Source organism: Ursus maritimus, unplaced genomic scaffold (assembly GCF_017311325.1).
Source record: "Ursus maritimus isolate PB19 unplaced genomic scaffold, ASM1731132v1 scaffold_11, whole genome shotgun sequence".
NCBI classification, from domain to species: domain Eukaryota; kingdom Metazoa; phylum Chordata; class Mammalia; order Carnivora; family Ursidae; genus Ursus; species Ursus maritimus.
The window spans coordinates 68,102,030-68,118,298 of record NW_024423453.1 but is presented as its reverse complement, the minus strand read 5'-3'; the positions used below and the strand labels follow the sequence as shown (position 1 = coordinate 68,118,298).

At 44.0% G+C, this 16,269-nt stretch overlaps 1 protein-coding gene across 1 annotated transcript; it reads right to left on the bottom strand.

The window, feature by feature from the left end:
- Positions 1-808: 808 nt before the first annotated feature.
- NEFL (neurofilament light chain) lies at positions 809-5,010 on the bottom strand. The gene is made up of 4 exons (XM_008702060.1): positions 3,878-5,010; positions 2,684-2,808; positions 1,889-2,235; positions 809-1,380 (listed from the first exon to the last, which is right to left on the bottom strand). The coding sequence occupies exons 1-4, from the start codon at positions 4,922-4,924 to the stop codon at positions 1,238-1,240; spliced, it is 1,662 nt and encodes a 553-aa protein (XP_008700282.1). The 5' UTR covers positions 4,925-5,010; the 3' UTR covers positions 809-1,237.
- Between the last annotated feature and the right edge of the window lie 11,259 nt (positions 5,011-16,269).

Genomic DNA, 16,269 nt, shown 5'->3' with positions numbered 1-16,269 from the left:
CATGGGGTGTGTGTTTGATGCAATGTCCAACCAGTTAGAGCTATCACTGAAATCCAAACATTTCCCGATAAAAACATGCAGAGCAATGCAATGCAACACACAGGAAGATCATCTCCTCTCTTTACTAATAACAATTTCATTATCTGTCATCTGTAGTTTTTAAAAAAGTCTAAAGTGGGTGGTATTTAATGTTGTTTACTTGAGGCAACGGAATCAAGCTACTAACACACTGAATCATGAGCTCAGGATTGCAGGCAACATGTTTGCAACGGCAAATAATCCTTGATATTCCGACTCTCTCTATCCAAAATTATACATGGAAAAAATAATATTCCTTCTAATTATGTCAATTGTTTGGGTTTCCACTTCTGCCCATATTTGGACTGTATTAAAATAATGTGGTTATAGTAATGGATGGGTGGGATTCATATTCTATCCACATTGCACTAATTATTAAATCACCTAATTACCACAAAAGGTATATTTATCATATTACACCATTGCCTCCAAGAAAGCCATTCCCAACGTTATACAGTACCTTTTATGGGACAGAGTATATCGCTAATTACAAAAGAAAAATCCCAGAGACTCCCTTTTACTCAAGTTTATTATTGCAAAATTTCTGAGGGAGAGATTTCATGAATGGTCGTGACCTAACTGTATCCCTCAGAATTACCAATTAGGGGGAAAAAATGAATTGTAATTGTTAAAAATTGGGACTTAAAAAAAAATTTGGAGGTCGATAGTCCACTTGGCTTATATTGGTGCTTTACGATATTTTAATTAAGTCAACAACCACAGCAAGAAATGTCATTCAGTGTAACTTTATTTAGTATTTATTGCACATGATTCGAGGTCTTTAATTTCTAACCACCAAAGATTCAAAGGACTATTTTTACCATGAGGTTTAACATTAACATTAGTGAATTCATTTATTCATGTTTTTTTTTTTATTGTAAACATCTGAATTATTCACATTGCCATAGATCCTGAACTCATAAGCGTGGACCATGCACGGCTGGCAGCAAGCCAGGAAGCCACTCTGCAAGCAAACAGATACTCTGCATAAGGAGAAAAGTCATAGCACAACATTGAATGTCCAACCTATGTCATCTCAGAATTATACATATATTGACTTCTTAATTCATATAATATCTGGAACTCAACTGGTTGGTTGGTGATGGGGTTGACCTGATTTCGGGAGAATTCTTCCTGGAAGGATTAAGGACAGAGGGGCTCAATCTTTCTTTTTAGTTGCTTGTTCCTCCCCAGCACCGTTGTCTTTTTTCTCCTCCTCCTCAGCTTCTTTGGTTTCTTCTCCTTCTTCGCCTTCACCTCCTTCCTCTTCCTCCTTTGCCTCCTCAGATTCTTCCTTGGCAGCTTTAACATGAAAAGAAAATGTACAAACTGCAAATCCAGGGGAAGTCATTCAAAACATTTCTGCTCAGGTTTTGTGTGGAACTCCAATTGTCAGAAAGCTTCCCCCAAACTTCTCCACCCCGTCCCCCAACACACACACAACTGACGGTGCTGGCCACTGAACTCAATACCTTCTTCTTAGAAAAAAAGCCAAAAAGCAAACAATTATTTTTTAAAAAAACTACTTTTGTTCTTAAGGCCACCAAACTGCTGGGTCAAATATATTTTTTAAATGTTTAATAAGAATAAAAAGACAGCAGTAGGAGGATATTTTGAATATTACTTTGAAAAGCCACCAAGCTAAGCAGAGAGGACAGCCAATTTGAAAAACCAGGTACTTACAAAAGGTTTGTCAAATAACTTATTTAAGATTCTCAAGTCATATATGAATAAAACTTCCTTGACCTAAGCAAGGCTTCATTTCTCTTACCCATCTCCTAGCAATACCCATGCCCTGATTGCACCTGACCTTGTAGGGATTTCCTTTTTACCATACCTTCTTCCTCTTCAGCTCCTTCCTCTTCAGCAGCCTCTTCCTTCTCCTTCTCCTCCTCCTCGGCTTCTCCTTCAGAGGGGGGTTCGTCCTTGGCTTCCTCGGCCTTTGCAGCCTCAATGGTCTCCTCCACCTCGATCTGCTCCTCCTGGACGTGGCTGGTGTAATAAGACGGGAAGGAGCGGGCAGACATCAAGTAGGAGCTGGTCTGTAACCCACCATAGGCAGATCGGCCAAAGACCTGAGAGCTCTGGGAGTAGCCGCTGGTTATGCTTCCCACGCTGGTGAAACTGAGCCGGGTCTCCTCACCTTCCAAGAGTTTCCTGGGAAGGCAGGGGAGGATAGGGTTAATAAACAGGAATACAGGAAGTGTGTTGAACAACTTGCCTGCTCTGAGCCCCCCACTCATCTTCCTCCCCTAATGCCACCCCCAAAGGCAAAGGAGAGCAGGAACAGGGCTGGGAACTATCAAAACTTCATGACAGGGGATGTTGTGTCTGGCACTAGAACAAAAGCAAAACAAAACAAAATCAGAAAAACAAACAAGCTTAAAATAGCCCTATTTGATTTAAAATGTAATGAGAAACTAAGAACATAACTTTTTATGATACAGTGTCCAATTCTTCTGTATTTGTCTAAATACTTTCTTGGAAAAAGCCAAAAAGCAAACGATTATTTCAAAGGACTATTCCTGAAGGTTTCTGACTCAATATAAATGAAATCTGATTTTCTTCCTAAACCTGAATGGCTGCTCCACCCCACTGTTTTTACCTATAAGCTGCAATCTCAATGTCCAAAGCCATCTTCACATTGAGGAGGTCTTGGTATTCTTTAAGGTATCGTGCCATTTCACTCTTCGTGGTTCGCAATTCATTTTCTAATTTGTTGATTGTGTCCTGTTGGAGGACAGAAAAAATCCAGCCATAAATCCCGATTGCTGTCATTTTACTGTAGTACATCTGCAAAGGCCTAACCTACTTAAAACCAAAGGGCACCCCTTAGATAAAATCTCCCCTAAAACAACTACCTTTCCTCTTTTTTAACCTTTCCTTCCTTGCATTAAAAAAAAAAAAAATTCAGCTCAGGAAGCATGAAATGAAAACAAAAAAATAGTAAAAAAAAAAAAACCTGATAGAAGAAAAATTCTTTTTTGTTTTCTTTTAATCACTAGTCTAATGATCATCAGTAAAATGCCTGCAAAAATTTAATTGCAAAACACTTTGTTTCATATTCATTAGTTAACTTTATCCAGGTAATTTGCAAGAAATTACTCCATTTCTTTACAGGAGTAGGAAATAGCTAAATAAAAAAATAGTAATAATTGTATCTAAAATATTTTCTCTATACCTATATTATTTTTCTCCTTCCCAGAAAATGGAGATCCTTAAAAAGAACTGTCTTACTACTAACATTACCTACTACAGTTTTGACTGCATGCCTGTCTACCTAAGGGCAAGGAGTGGTTGATGAAACTAGTCTTGAGTATGCTTGGTCACAGGCATCCTTCAGAACTAATGAAAGCTCTCTACTGTATTTATTAAGCAGATGGTCCAATCTGTACTGCAAAGCGACTTGTGGTTAGTGAAGGACATTAGAGAGGCAGGCCAGAGGCAATGCCCAGCTCCCACCCCTTCATCCACCCCACCCCACCCCACCCCACCCCACCCCACCCCACCCCACCCCTGTAGGGCTGGGCAGCTTTAATGCGGAGCTAGATTCAGCTGCACCAAGCAAGTCTCCTCAGACTGCAGTCGAGCCCCCACCCCCGCCCTCCAAGTGCCCCACCCCTCCCACACAGTCTCTGAGGAGCCAAGTTCTACTCCCTAATAGCTGCATGCGGATGCCTCATCTCTGGTCTCCACTTTCTGGGCGCGCCCTCAACTCTCCACCCTCCCCCATCCCACCCCCACAATTTGCTCCTGCAGCTCCCTCCCCGCCCCCCACTGTGTTTGCACGGTACCGTACCTGCATAGCACTAATATCGGCGTTCTGCTTGTCCTCCAGCTCCTGCAGCTGCTTCTCCAGCGCTTCGTTCATGCCCCGGCATGCTTCGATCTCCAGGGTCTTGGCCTTGAGCAGGCGGCGGCTCTCGGACACCTCGTCCTTGGCGGCGCGCACCGCGTCGGTGTTCTTGGCGGCGCTCTCGGTCAGCACGGTGAAGCGGCTCTTGAACCACTCTTCGGCGTTCTGCATGTTCTTGGCAGCCAGCTTCTCGTACTGAGCACGGATGTCCTTGAGCGCGGCGGAGAGGTCGGGCTTGGAGGACACGTCCATCTCCACGGAGATCTGAGCGTATTGGATCTGCGCCTGCAGCTCGGCGATCTCCTCTTCGTGCACTTTCTTCAGAAAGGCGATTTCGTCCATCAGGCTGTCAATGCGTTTTTCGAGCTCGGCGCGGGCGAGGGCTGCCTCGTCGGCTCCTTTGCGCGCTTCCATCAGCCGGCCCTCGGCGTCCTCGCGGCTCAGCACCTCCTCTTCATAGCGCGCCTGCAGGTTGCGCAAAGTCTCCTCCAGCCCTTCGCGCTCGCCCTGGAGTGCCTGCTTCTCGTTGGTGGCGTCTTCCGCCGCCAGGCGCAGGTCGCGGATCTCCTGCTCGTACAGCGCCCGGAAGCGGGAGGGCTCGGAGTGCTTCTGGCGCAGCACCAACAGCTCGGCTTCCAGCACCTTGTTCTGCTGCTCCAGCTCGTGCACGCGCTCAATGAAGCTGGCGAAGCGGTCGTTGAGGTCCTGCAGCTGCGCTTTCTCCTGGGTGCGGATCGACTTGAGGTCGTTGCTGATGGCGGCTACCTGGCTCAGGTCGAGATTCTCGAGACTGGGCATCAAGGAGCCAGAGCTGGAGGAGTAGCTTCGGCGCACGGACAGCGAGGAGGAGACCGGCGCGGAGTAGCTGGAGTAAGCGGAGCGCGCGGTGCTGTAGCCGCTGCGCACGCTGGAGATGTGCACCCGGGGCGTCTCCACGTAGCGCCGCTTGTAGGAGGTCGAGTAGTAGGGCTCGTAGCTGAAGGAACTCATGGTGGCGGTCGGAGCCCCTCTGGCTCGCGGCGGAGATGGGGGCCTACAGAGAGAGAACGGGGGAGAGAGGGAGAGGGAAAGGTGGATGGCTGTGTGCGGCTCGGCGCGGTCCTGCCACCCCTATTTATACGCGGGGAGCATTCTGACGCAGCCTGCGATCGATCACGGCGCGCCGGGCCAGTGGGGGCAGCGCGCTGCTGCAGCCAAGGGGAGGATTCTGCGCAAAAGGGAAGGCGGGGGCGAGCGACAGGCAGCTCCGGTGCTGCGGCGCTTGTCCTTTCCACTTGTCTCCGAGGCCCTGGATTTTTCCCTGAGACCCCTTACCCCTCACTCATTCCGTTCCCCAGCCAACCCCCCCATCCTAGTTACTCCCCTGACCCCGTATCACACGGATGCCATGTCCCCAATAATAGGTTCTAACTCCCCATTGACACCTTAGTTTTCTGTATCCCCGGTACCTCGGAGACACCCTCCCCCCCAACTCGCCCCTTCCCCACCTCCGCCTTCTTCCCCCCTGGGGTTTAAGGTGACAAGGCAGTGCCTCTAGGGCTTTCGAAATTAAAGTGAAAAGTTTAAGCTAGCGTGTATAAGGCCTATATGGGAGGAAAGTTTTATATTTCTTTGTGGCTGTTTCTGGCACTTTCTTTCATTCATCTCCCGTCCCTCCTGGTGATTTTTCTTTTTCTTTAATGCGCTGCTTCTGCGCGCGCGCACACACACACACACACACACACACGCGTGAAACTGCGGCACTGCAGGTGTTGATTTTAGCATTTCCAACCTCTTAGAACAGTTAATATAAGCCTTTTAGTGTTCTTAGATTTTACCATTTCTTTCTGGAGAATGAAGCCGCGGGTGTTTTTAGCGTGTTAAAGCATGTAGGTAGGTGGGAGAGCCGAGAATGAGTTTGAAACTAACCCCGGGAGGGGCGGGGGCGGGGGCGGGAACCGACTCGCAAAGGAAGCCGCGAGCTCTGCAGCGGGATCCGTCAGACTGATCCATGCTCCTGTATCTTCTTCATCAAACTAAATTCCTGCGTGGACACCGCCAACTCCGACACACTAAAAGCCCCTTTCCCTCTTTTTACACCTTGTAGCATCCAACCTGATGATTTCCACAAGCCAGGCAGGTGGCTGATTGTCCGAGGGAAGCGGCTGCTGCCAGCCCGGAGCACCGAGGGCGGTCTCCCGGGAGAACTCAGACCGGAGACATCTCGTTCTGGGGCAGACAGCAAATAGCCGCGTGATTCTTCTCCCGGTTCACCCTAATAATTAGATTACAGATACAGTCAGACATCCATGGATTTTCTTTAGGAAACACCCCGATACCTGAAAGAGTGTGCCCGCCGTAATGTACATTGATACTACCCTGCCTGCGGTTTGGAGAGCGTTTCTCACACATGATGATAGGGAGTCCTTCTGGTTTTCTGGAGGGACTGCAGAGATTTCCATAGGATAACTAAGATTTTTTCTCCACGAGCACTTAATTTCTGCTTAATTTGTTTAAGGGGAGCGTTTGACGTGCAATTTACTGCTTTTTTAAATAGCAAACTAAGGGGAAACATGCTAACAGTTTTCAAATAGAAAAGCCGGCGCCGCTTTCCCTGCGAGGCTGAGACGGTGAGGTGCTTAGAGCGGGTACCACAGTTTCTCCGGAGGTGCTGCACTTCTCGCCAACGGGAGGGTGGGATGACACTTAAACCCGGGGTTCTTTGCAACTCTAAAAACACCTGCGTTTCTGATACCCCAACGCCCTTCGTGGTAGAGAGAAAGCCTGCAGCCGAGAACTTGCATGGGGTTTCTAAACAACATAGTCCCAAGTAATGCAACTTCAGAAACATGAACATTTGTAGTTTAATCTATCAGGAGGTCTGTCCACATCAGTCATTCTAGGATTTCAAGCCTGAGGCAGTAGGCTTTCCCGGTTTGGCTTGGCCCTGACAGACATGTTAGCGCCCTTATTCTGATGACTTTCTATAGCCTACATACCCTTGGCCTTCACATTCATAGGTGATCCAACGGTGGGAAAGGCTTCTCTGGGGGGAGAGAGGGGGTGAGGGAGAGAACCTAAATAAGTCATAGTTTTGCCTGCTCCCAATTACCCAGCATGGCTGAAAAGTGGCAGAATGGAATTGTTTTAACCTGCCCCATATAAGCCACATTGTGTCACACTCACTGTGTGTGAGGCTGTCTACAGACACCACACTCTTAGGTATTCATGAATTCATTTTCTTTCTGCCAGCTCCCTTCCCTCGGAGTTTCAGGTCACCCTCCAAGATCTTAAGTCGACTCATCAGCGTTTTTGCCACAGCTCCTGGCTGAAGCCTTTGACTGCAGAGGACAGAGGATGCTGCCCCCAAGAGGGGGGAGGCAGCCGATGGCTGACGGATGCTGCAGGGCCCCTGGGATGCCCTGTAGGGAGGAAACCTGTGGGGCAGCTCCTGCCATCCGTTGGGTGGCTGAGAAGGGAGGTGCACTGGATTGGAGTGGGGCGTGGAGTGGAGTGGGGCAGCCCACACCCTGGCTGGATGCCGTGAGCAGGGAGTCAGGAGAAGGGCACCATCAACTGTATTTCTGAATGTAGATCTCTAGTCTTTTTTAAACTAGCTCCTGGCAGAACCACCTCAGTCTCCACTACAGCCTGCTTTCTGGGGGCTTCTGAACCCAGCCCGTGTCTGGGTTTTGGTTAGCCTACTTTCAGCCTTCCTCAGCTAGGCGACTGCCTCTTTTTAAATATTCTGTCCAGTCATCCTCCTTTTAAAATCCTCTTCCCAGCATTTTGCTGTGAACGCCCATGTGGCGCTTGCTCTGTGTCAAAGCAAAGGTAAAATGAGGAACTTTAGAAAATCTGCTTCGAGAAAAGAATCTTGACTTTTCCTTCCCCTACCAGAAATGTTTCTGCAGGAGCGTTGTTTGTAATGGTGTTGTTATTTCTTTAGAAGAAGGCTTTTGGGTCTTGATACACACTTGTGCATTTATTTTCCTTTAAGCATATTCTCCACCAACATGAAATGGGTTGAGGGCTGCCAACAAAACATACTCTTAGGAGATACAAATTACTTTAAAAGCAAGTGTAGAAGTATGTGGATGAAACTGATTAACAGAACTCTCTAATCCTCTAAAGGACTGTTTGAGGTAATTTAGTTAAAAAGTAAAATATATTCACGTTACCACAGGGCTCATAAAATATGTCTTAGAACCACTGAGAAGATGTTGCTTCTCCAGGGCCAATAGAATCGGAAAGCTTCAGATGGGTAGGACCTGGTCACTTTTGATTGCATTATTCTAAAACTCTGGTACAGCAGGACGTTCTGTATGAGCATTTGTTCTGAAAAGCACAGTCTGAAACTTAGGCTGAAATTTATACGAGGCAGGCCTCAGAAAAGCAGTGAGTAAGCAAAATTCTCCTGCCACCAGTGAGCTATGGGAATAGTCCCAGTCCAGAACAGATGAGTCCCAGTCACCTCACCATCATGGAGACACACCCGTGTCAGCATCCTTTTGAAGCAAGGAGGGATGAAGGACATAAACACATGCAAACACACGCAGGATCCCTACCCTGTGGGGGGCCTTTAATATCTACTACACAATTATTACCAAATCCCCCTGAGATGGTGGTTGTTATTCAGCAAACAGCTGAGGCCCAGAGAGGTTAAGTAATTTGCCAACTCACACAGTTACTTCAGACCAGAGCTTGATCTGCTTCCAGTCTGAATAGTGCTCTGCTCATAGCACACACTGCAGCCCGTGGCATTTGCTGCTTCCATATGTCTCTGTGGAACTGGATACTTGCATGCCGCAATCTGCAGTGTGCATGGAGTGAACCTCGCCTGTTTTGAGGACACCAGTCTGAACTGATCTACACCAGGAAGACTGTTAACGGGCATGTTTCCTTTGGACAGCTAGTGATGGCAATTGACTATGATTGTTGTAGATTTCTTAAATAATAAACTGAAGGCTACCGCTGGACATATAACTGGTGATGTCTCCTTTTAGGCACTACTCTAAATATCGGTTTACAAAACACCTTTCCTGGGATTAATGAGCTAAAATACCACTTAGCTGATCTAAGCTCTTGAAAATGACCACGTCATGACTTGTGCCTTTTTTTCTACTTAAAATCCTTTCATTTTCTGCCCTTGTCAATAGGGTTTCTTTGATAAAGTGGCTTAAAAATTGCTATGAAGAATGAAAGAAAAAATGCTGGCACTTAACCTCTCATTATTGGAGGTTATCATGCTTTCTATAAATCTTTAACTTTTTAAAGAGAAACATGAATAAAATCAACAGGAAATGTCTAGTGTGGGGAAGCCACAAATAGATTTCCTCTGTTTCTTGTCACCAGTGTATTTCTTTATATGTTGTGCTCACCATAGGAATCACCATTCGTGAGTCTCCTCATCTTTTGGGTAATATGTTTGAAGGAAAATTTTCCCCATTGTGATACAAAATATGTGTCATTTTATAGCATCACGTTGCAAAGTAATGCATCATAAAGTGTACTATGCGGGTATATAAAATCTGGATTGCAGCAGGAAAGGAATGTCATTTGAATAGATTAAGGATGAAAAGCATGTTTGTATTCAAAACACGTGCAATATTAGAAATGACAGGAACTTGCTGCTGTCCGAGCAGAAATGATGGTGATAGGATCAAACCCTAAATGCTGGCTCCACGGAACTAGCCAAGGTAATGTATTTCCTCCCCAGAGGCCTGCTCCACGGTGTCTTGCCCTTAATCACAGTCACCAGGTGCAGAGGTAAGAGGGTATGCCGGGGACATTAAAAGGCTGAATTTGCAGTCCGTTCAAGCAGGTCACAGCCATCTCGGGCAGAATCCCCAGTGCTAACCCTGTTTGTTCAGCCGTGGCTACAGGGGAATGCATGCCGCTGCTGTAGTTTGGGTACTAACTAGCCGCCGAAACATTCCATGCAGCACCTGGCTCTCTCTGCTGACCTTTAAAACGGCGATTTAATAAATCAAGTGGAGGAGTATGAGGTTTACAGTTTGCAAAGATAGGGGATAAGAATTTCCGCCTGCAGGAGACAAAGCCCCGAGGCTGGCTTTTTCGCTGCCCTGCTGGAGCCCAACCAGGGCAGCAGTTCACTTTCTCGCCAGTACGCCAGTACCTCGCCCCTGCTCGAATGCAGCAAATACCGCAGTTCTTTGCAAATGGGTGGATCCCTGGATTTCCAGGGTAAAGCAGGCAGGCTTCTCACCCCAGGATATGTAACATTAGTGTTTGGTGAGTTGAGCCCGTAAGAGACTGTCTGGGTTAGAAAAGTGAAACTTGATTGTGTTTAAATGGCTTGTTGATTGATTAAATAACTCATATGTTCATTCATCCATTGAATCACCAAATGTCAGCAGAACACTTACAATGTGCACAGTTCTGTACAAGTGCCACAGGGCTGGGGATGGGGAGTGCGAGGAGTTATGGCACAGTCCCTGTCTCCAAAGGGCTTGGAAAACACCTGAGCACAATAAAAAGACCAGCTACTGTTACACAGAACAACATGGATCAATCTCAAAGATGGTATAGTGATCCCAGGTGAGGGATACATACTGTATAACTTCACTTATAAAAAATTCAAGAACAGGCAACCTAATCTGTGGCGGACAAAGAATCAGAACAGTGGCTGTCTCGGAGAGTGTAAGGCGAGGAATGACTGGGCGGAGGTCCCAGGACACTTTCTGGGGGGAAGGTATTGTTCCAGATCTCTAGAAGTTTGGATTGTGCAGGTGTGTGCGTTTGTCTAAACTCAGAGTGTGACAGGATTTTGTGCATTCCACTGACTGTAAATTTTATATCGGGACAAAAAATTGTAAACTGTATATCCATATAACCTATCACTTTAAAAATAGCTAAACAAACAAAGCCCATGCATGTGAAACTCAAAGCACTATGCAAAAGTTAATAAAAGGCAAAATCCTAAGATGTCATGAGGAAGAGAAGAACGGTACAAGCAGTAATTGCTGTGATTTTAGATGGGGCACAAGTCAAGTAAATGAAATGAATCAACATTTCTGTGGCTGGTTACTATGCTAGCTGCTTTAGGGCGCGGGTATCGTGTTTAATCCTCACAGCAGCTCTGTGAGATGTTATTATCATTGTTCTGAGGATGAGATATTGTATTTCTATTTGTCCATTCCCACACTACACTAAAATTTGTTAACAATCTTACATTGCTGCCTCACATTGAATTTGTATGGACTTAAAAAAAATACTTGGAAAGCTATGGCTATTAATTTATACTGTGGCTTTTTTAAAAATGTAAAAATATGATTTTCATTAATTTTCTTTAAATATAATCTTTAATATAAACATTTTTGGTCCATTTTTCAAATCTGCTCTCATAGTTTTAAAACCTTCTGACTTTATGTCAAATTCAATAAGAATGAATTCCCCCAATTTTTTTTTAAGATTTTATTTATTTGACAGAAAGAACGAGAGAGAACTAGCAGGGGGAGTGGCAGACGGAGAGGGAGAAGCAGGCTCCCCACTGAGCAGGAAGTCAGATGTGGGAGCTGGATCCCAGGACCCTGGGATCATGACCTGAGCTGAAGACAGGCGCTTAACACACTGAGCCACCCAGGTGCCCCAAATTCCCCAATTTTTTTTTTTAATTAACACCATTAGGAATGTGTTCTATATGCCATGCTTCATAGGCTTTCAGAATTGGGAAGTAATTTCAGTTTTTCCACTCAAATCCTCCGCCAGCTTCATCAGCAGCTGCTCAAAACTTTTGCTTGGTCCTCCCTTTTGCAGAGTGGATTACCTCCCTCCACACTTCAGCCATTGGACAGGACTTCTCAACAGAGCACCAATTCCCTGGGAAGGTTGAAGCATTGGCATCCAAGAATGAGCTCGGGTTTTTCACTTTCTGTTTCTCACTACATTCGGATTTCTTTTCTATGTGATTCTCATGGTTTCCTCGCTCAGCAGAGACGATAGTGATATTTACATGGAGAGCAGAGGTTTCCCGGGCATTTCCGTGTCATATCCCTGGGCCCCTGCCACAATCCTGCGAGGCAGACAGCAGATGTTACCATGCTCACTTTCTAGATAAGGATGCTGAGAGGCCTGCAAAGGGAGAGTGACATAGCCCAAACCATACCTCCTGTAATGGTGGAGCCAAGGCTATACCCCGGGGTTCCTGTCTTCAAATTCAATGGGAATTTCCCCCTTTAATCTCACAGTTTCATATGTACCAGGCCTATCCTTTTTTGGATGCCTTCTTGGTGCCATTCTAAAAAGATAGGGAAGCCTTGACTTCTTCTTCCCTTCAGATTGGATATCTGTGGATAACTACGCATATGAGAGCCCCATCTCTTTAGCTTTGATCACTGTTAAAACACCAATATCAATGTAGGAGGTAAAACTGAAAGCTGATATAAGCCCTTTGTACCTAAGATTGTACCTGAGATTGATAATAGTTTTTGAAAGAAGAAAAAGACAGAGACTAAGAGAAAGCTTAAAGGCCTTGAGCAGTGAGCATAGGGTAGGATGGGGGAGAGGACAGTAAGTGCTAGGACGATGAGGTGGATGGTCAGAGAATAAGCCAGAATGGTGGCAGGACCAGCAGCAAAATATTTTTTGTAGGCTTTAAGTTCACCATGCCTAAAGCAAAGCCTCTCCTCCCGTGGTATGATTTGACTGGGATATAACCCATAATAGTTAAAACGAATTAATCCTGGGATGGCCAGGGTGTATTTAAGTCAGGGAAGACTCCCAAAGCTTTATTTGGGGTATCTTCTCCCATCTGAACTTTGGCCAAGGAAATTCCGTGCATTGACAGGCATTAGTCTGAGCTTCTCAGCTCTCAGGAAGGGGCTCACCAACCAGAAAGGGACAGATGGAACAGCAAATAGAGAAGCAGCAAAATGGCAGGACAACCCGCCTACCAGGTAACCAAACCTGAGGACAACTGATAAAAAATGAAATCATAATTCTATAATTTAAGAGCCAAAGGGAAAGGAAAACTTGCATTTAGTGAGTATAACTGTGTTCAATAATATTAATAATAGCTTTGTGTCAGGCACTGTGCAAATTCGCTGAGTTGGATAATTTCATTTAATCATCACAAATCCCGGATGAGTTGGGTTTTAAAATCCCCCTCATTTTATTTTATTTTTTTTAAAGATTTTTATTTATTTACTTGACAGAGACAGCCAGCGAGAGAGGAAACACAAGCAGGGGGAGTGGGAGAGGAAGAAGCAGGCTCCTAGCGGAGAAGCCTGCTGCGGGGCTCGATCCCAGAACGCTGGGATCACGCCCTGAGCCGAAGGCAGATGCTTAACAACTGCGCCACCCAGGCACTCTGAAAATCCCCCTCATTTTAAACATGCAGACACTAAGGTTTAAACTAGAGCCTAAACTATATGCCCAAAGAACTCAGCTGTCTTGTGTCATTAACCCTCACAAAACTTTAATGAGGGAAGTGTTATGTTCATTCTATAAGGAGGAGAATGAGGTTCAGACAGTTCAAGAATGTTGGTCAAGGTCACACAGCCGGGTCAAGGTCTGTCTTACTTCTCTCACTTCCTGCTATGACCAAAGCGTAAGGATGTTCTTGAGAGGTGCTATGCAAATAAGAACTCTCACTCTTTTTTTCCTATGAAGTTTAAATTTGCATACTGATGTATGTAAGAAAATGCTGTCATAATCAGGGTCAAGGATGCTTGAATCCCATACAAGTGAAGGAATCCATATAACGGTCATCTTGGCAGAGCACCACAGACACAAACCAAATAAGTCAAAGCTCTGCTTTATTAGCAGGTCCCAAAAATAGGCATCCATCACTGCAATAATTTATAAGAACCAAATTGCACTTCAACATCTCTCTCCTGATACAGGCTTAATGCCTTATTGCTAACTAGCAATTCCTTATATTATTATATTGTCTGAAAGAGAAAAGCATACACTAAAAAAGATTCCCCTCACCTTTCAGCATCATGTGATCTGACAAATTTAATAAACTGCCTTACCAAATCGCATTGGAATAACAGATATGCTTTTGAATAGACCTGAGATATTTCAATTTGCAAAGTGTTTTCTTTTTCTTATGCCAAAAAGGGTTTTGCCCATTACATTGATTAATACTTAATTTCAAAGTTATCCAAATTAAAATTTTCTTCCAAATCAATCCCCCAGTTTAGAAAGATTACTTAAGTAAGGCACACAGGTCTGTCTTAACACTTAAATGTGCAGACGGGTGGAAGTCTCAGTGCTGTATAAAATCCAGATCTGTCCAAAGGTGAAAGAAACTGCTCCAGGCGCAAAGCTGTAGCAGTTCGAAAGGGAATCACTCCACCTCTGAGCTGGCCTTGACCCTAGATGGCTTCTCAGGTCCTCTGCCAACCTGAGAGTCTCTGATTCTAAAATACTCAAAAGGTGAAAAGCACAGGATAAGCTAGGACTGGGGAGCATTCACATTTTACTGTGATCATGAATAAGAGTCTAAAAGCATAGCATTACTCCCCAAACTGAGACCTGCTAATAATTTAGTTCAGATGCAAGCCAAAGACAAGATAGGAGCAGATGCCAGCAGAATGAGATTTTTGAGGGAAGAAAGATAGAGCTCCTAATAGAAGTTTTGGAGGAATACATATTTGCTTTATTTGCATTAAATTCATCTTTCCAGAATAGATGAGAGATAATAGAGAATAGAATAGAACAGAACAGAGCTAATAATAAACAGCTGAACAACTGTCAATATTTTTATCAGTTGATTGGTTCCCACTCACCTAACACAATAGAATTCACTTTTTTCTCACTTCCGATCATTTCTCTTCATGGGTTGATGATAAAAGAAAGAAAAAAAAAAAGCAGATGCTTCTCCTAGTGTTGCTTCTGAATTAAATGTTGAGACAGAGCAAGTATTAGGTCCATGTACATTTCTCTCCTAGGACCCAAACCTCCACATGAAAAATAGATCCCATCTCTTTCTGTCTTTCTCTGTCTCTGTCTCTGTCTCTCTCATTCTCTCTCTCTCAAGTCTTTGGTTCTTTATCTCCTCCTAAAATTTGTGTACTGCTAGTTTCCATTTGTAGAAAGAACCTCAGAATTTGAACTCAATGCTCAGGGAATAGTAGAGTGTGTAGTCTGGGGTTAGAGAAAGGACATGCAAACAATCTCTAGGTATCACTATGGCCACCATCCTAGATGATGAGCAGAGCCTGCTGTTACTTCAAAAAAGAAGGGGAAACCATCTAATTCAGCAAAATGCCACAAGGATCATCTTTTCCAGACAACTAAGTGTTTTGTAAATGACGTTCTGCAGATAATTTTTGAAAGTCCACATAGTTTTGGGAAAAAGACGTAAAAGAACAGAAAAAAGCACTAGAATTGAGGTTGAGGTATCTGATCCTAGATCTAGCTCTCACTAACTGAGCAGAACTGTCTTCAAACTGGGCCACACATTCCCCTGGAGGGGTTGGAGGACTTTCCAAGAGGTGCACAGGCACAGACAGTATTAAGGGAATCTATCTGCAGACCCCTGATGGCAACGTGCAGTCTTTTGTAAAATCTGTTTGCTTGCAAACTTGTGTTAATTCTCTTCCCGCCCTTACCACAAATTGAATGAGCTAAATCTGCAGCAATAAGCTTTGGACAAAAATGCATTTAAATCACATAGGATGATAAAAATAATTTTATTTTCAAAATCGTATTGATAAAGATGTTGTGGAATGAAAAGTATTCTTATTCCAGCCCTTTCTAAGAATGATGGGTTAAATAAGTTGCCTCTAAGTGAAAAATAAACAGGTATAATTCATAGTTATTTGGTTGACTATTATCAAGAGGCTTGGTGAAGCCTCTTTTGGTATACTTCCCAGAAATGAAGTGAGGAAATTACTTTAATCAACTAGAGATAAACTCATATGCAAGTTAAGTGCTTGCTTTCAACAAAAGTCTTTGCTTTTAACAAAATTAAGGGAGAACTTAATTGATTAATTGATAGATCATCAAAATATTTTTATAATAGGCCAATATGTGCTTTTGGCTTAAAATTTGGAAAGATTTCAAATATTAACTAACATTACTGAAATGATATAAAACAACATAAAAACTTCCATTCCTGTATACTATGCTCACATACTTTTGTGTATACTTGTATACTTATTTAGGTAAACAAGATTTCTCAGCTATAAAATAGTTTATATACATGTGTATATGTGCCCACACATGCACGTGTGTGTATTTTTTGAAAAGAAAGAATAGAATTGCTTTATTATTTATTCTCATAATCAGTAATATTAATTCATGCAAACACGGGTTAATTAACAAATGCATTGTAAATAAAAGTTTATTCTTTATTTTAATGATTACTTATTAAAATTTGTAAG

Bases quoted from the DNA above. Each gene is read 5' to 3' on its own strand.
- NEFL (XM_008702060.1), bottom strand. From the start codon at position 4,924: ATGAGTTCCTTCAGCTACGAGCCCTACTACTCGACCTCCTACAAGCGG. The intron at 2,236-2,683 runs GTAAAAACAGTG...CTGCCTTCCCAG, and splicing joins ATTGAGATTGCAGCTTATAG to GAAACTCTTGGAAGGTGAGG. The intron at 1,381-1,888 runs GTCAGGTGCAAT...TTCATGTTAAAG, and splicing joins AAAAAGGAAATCCCTACAAG to CTGCCAAGGAAGAATCTGAG.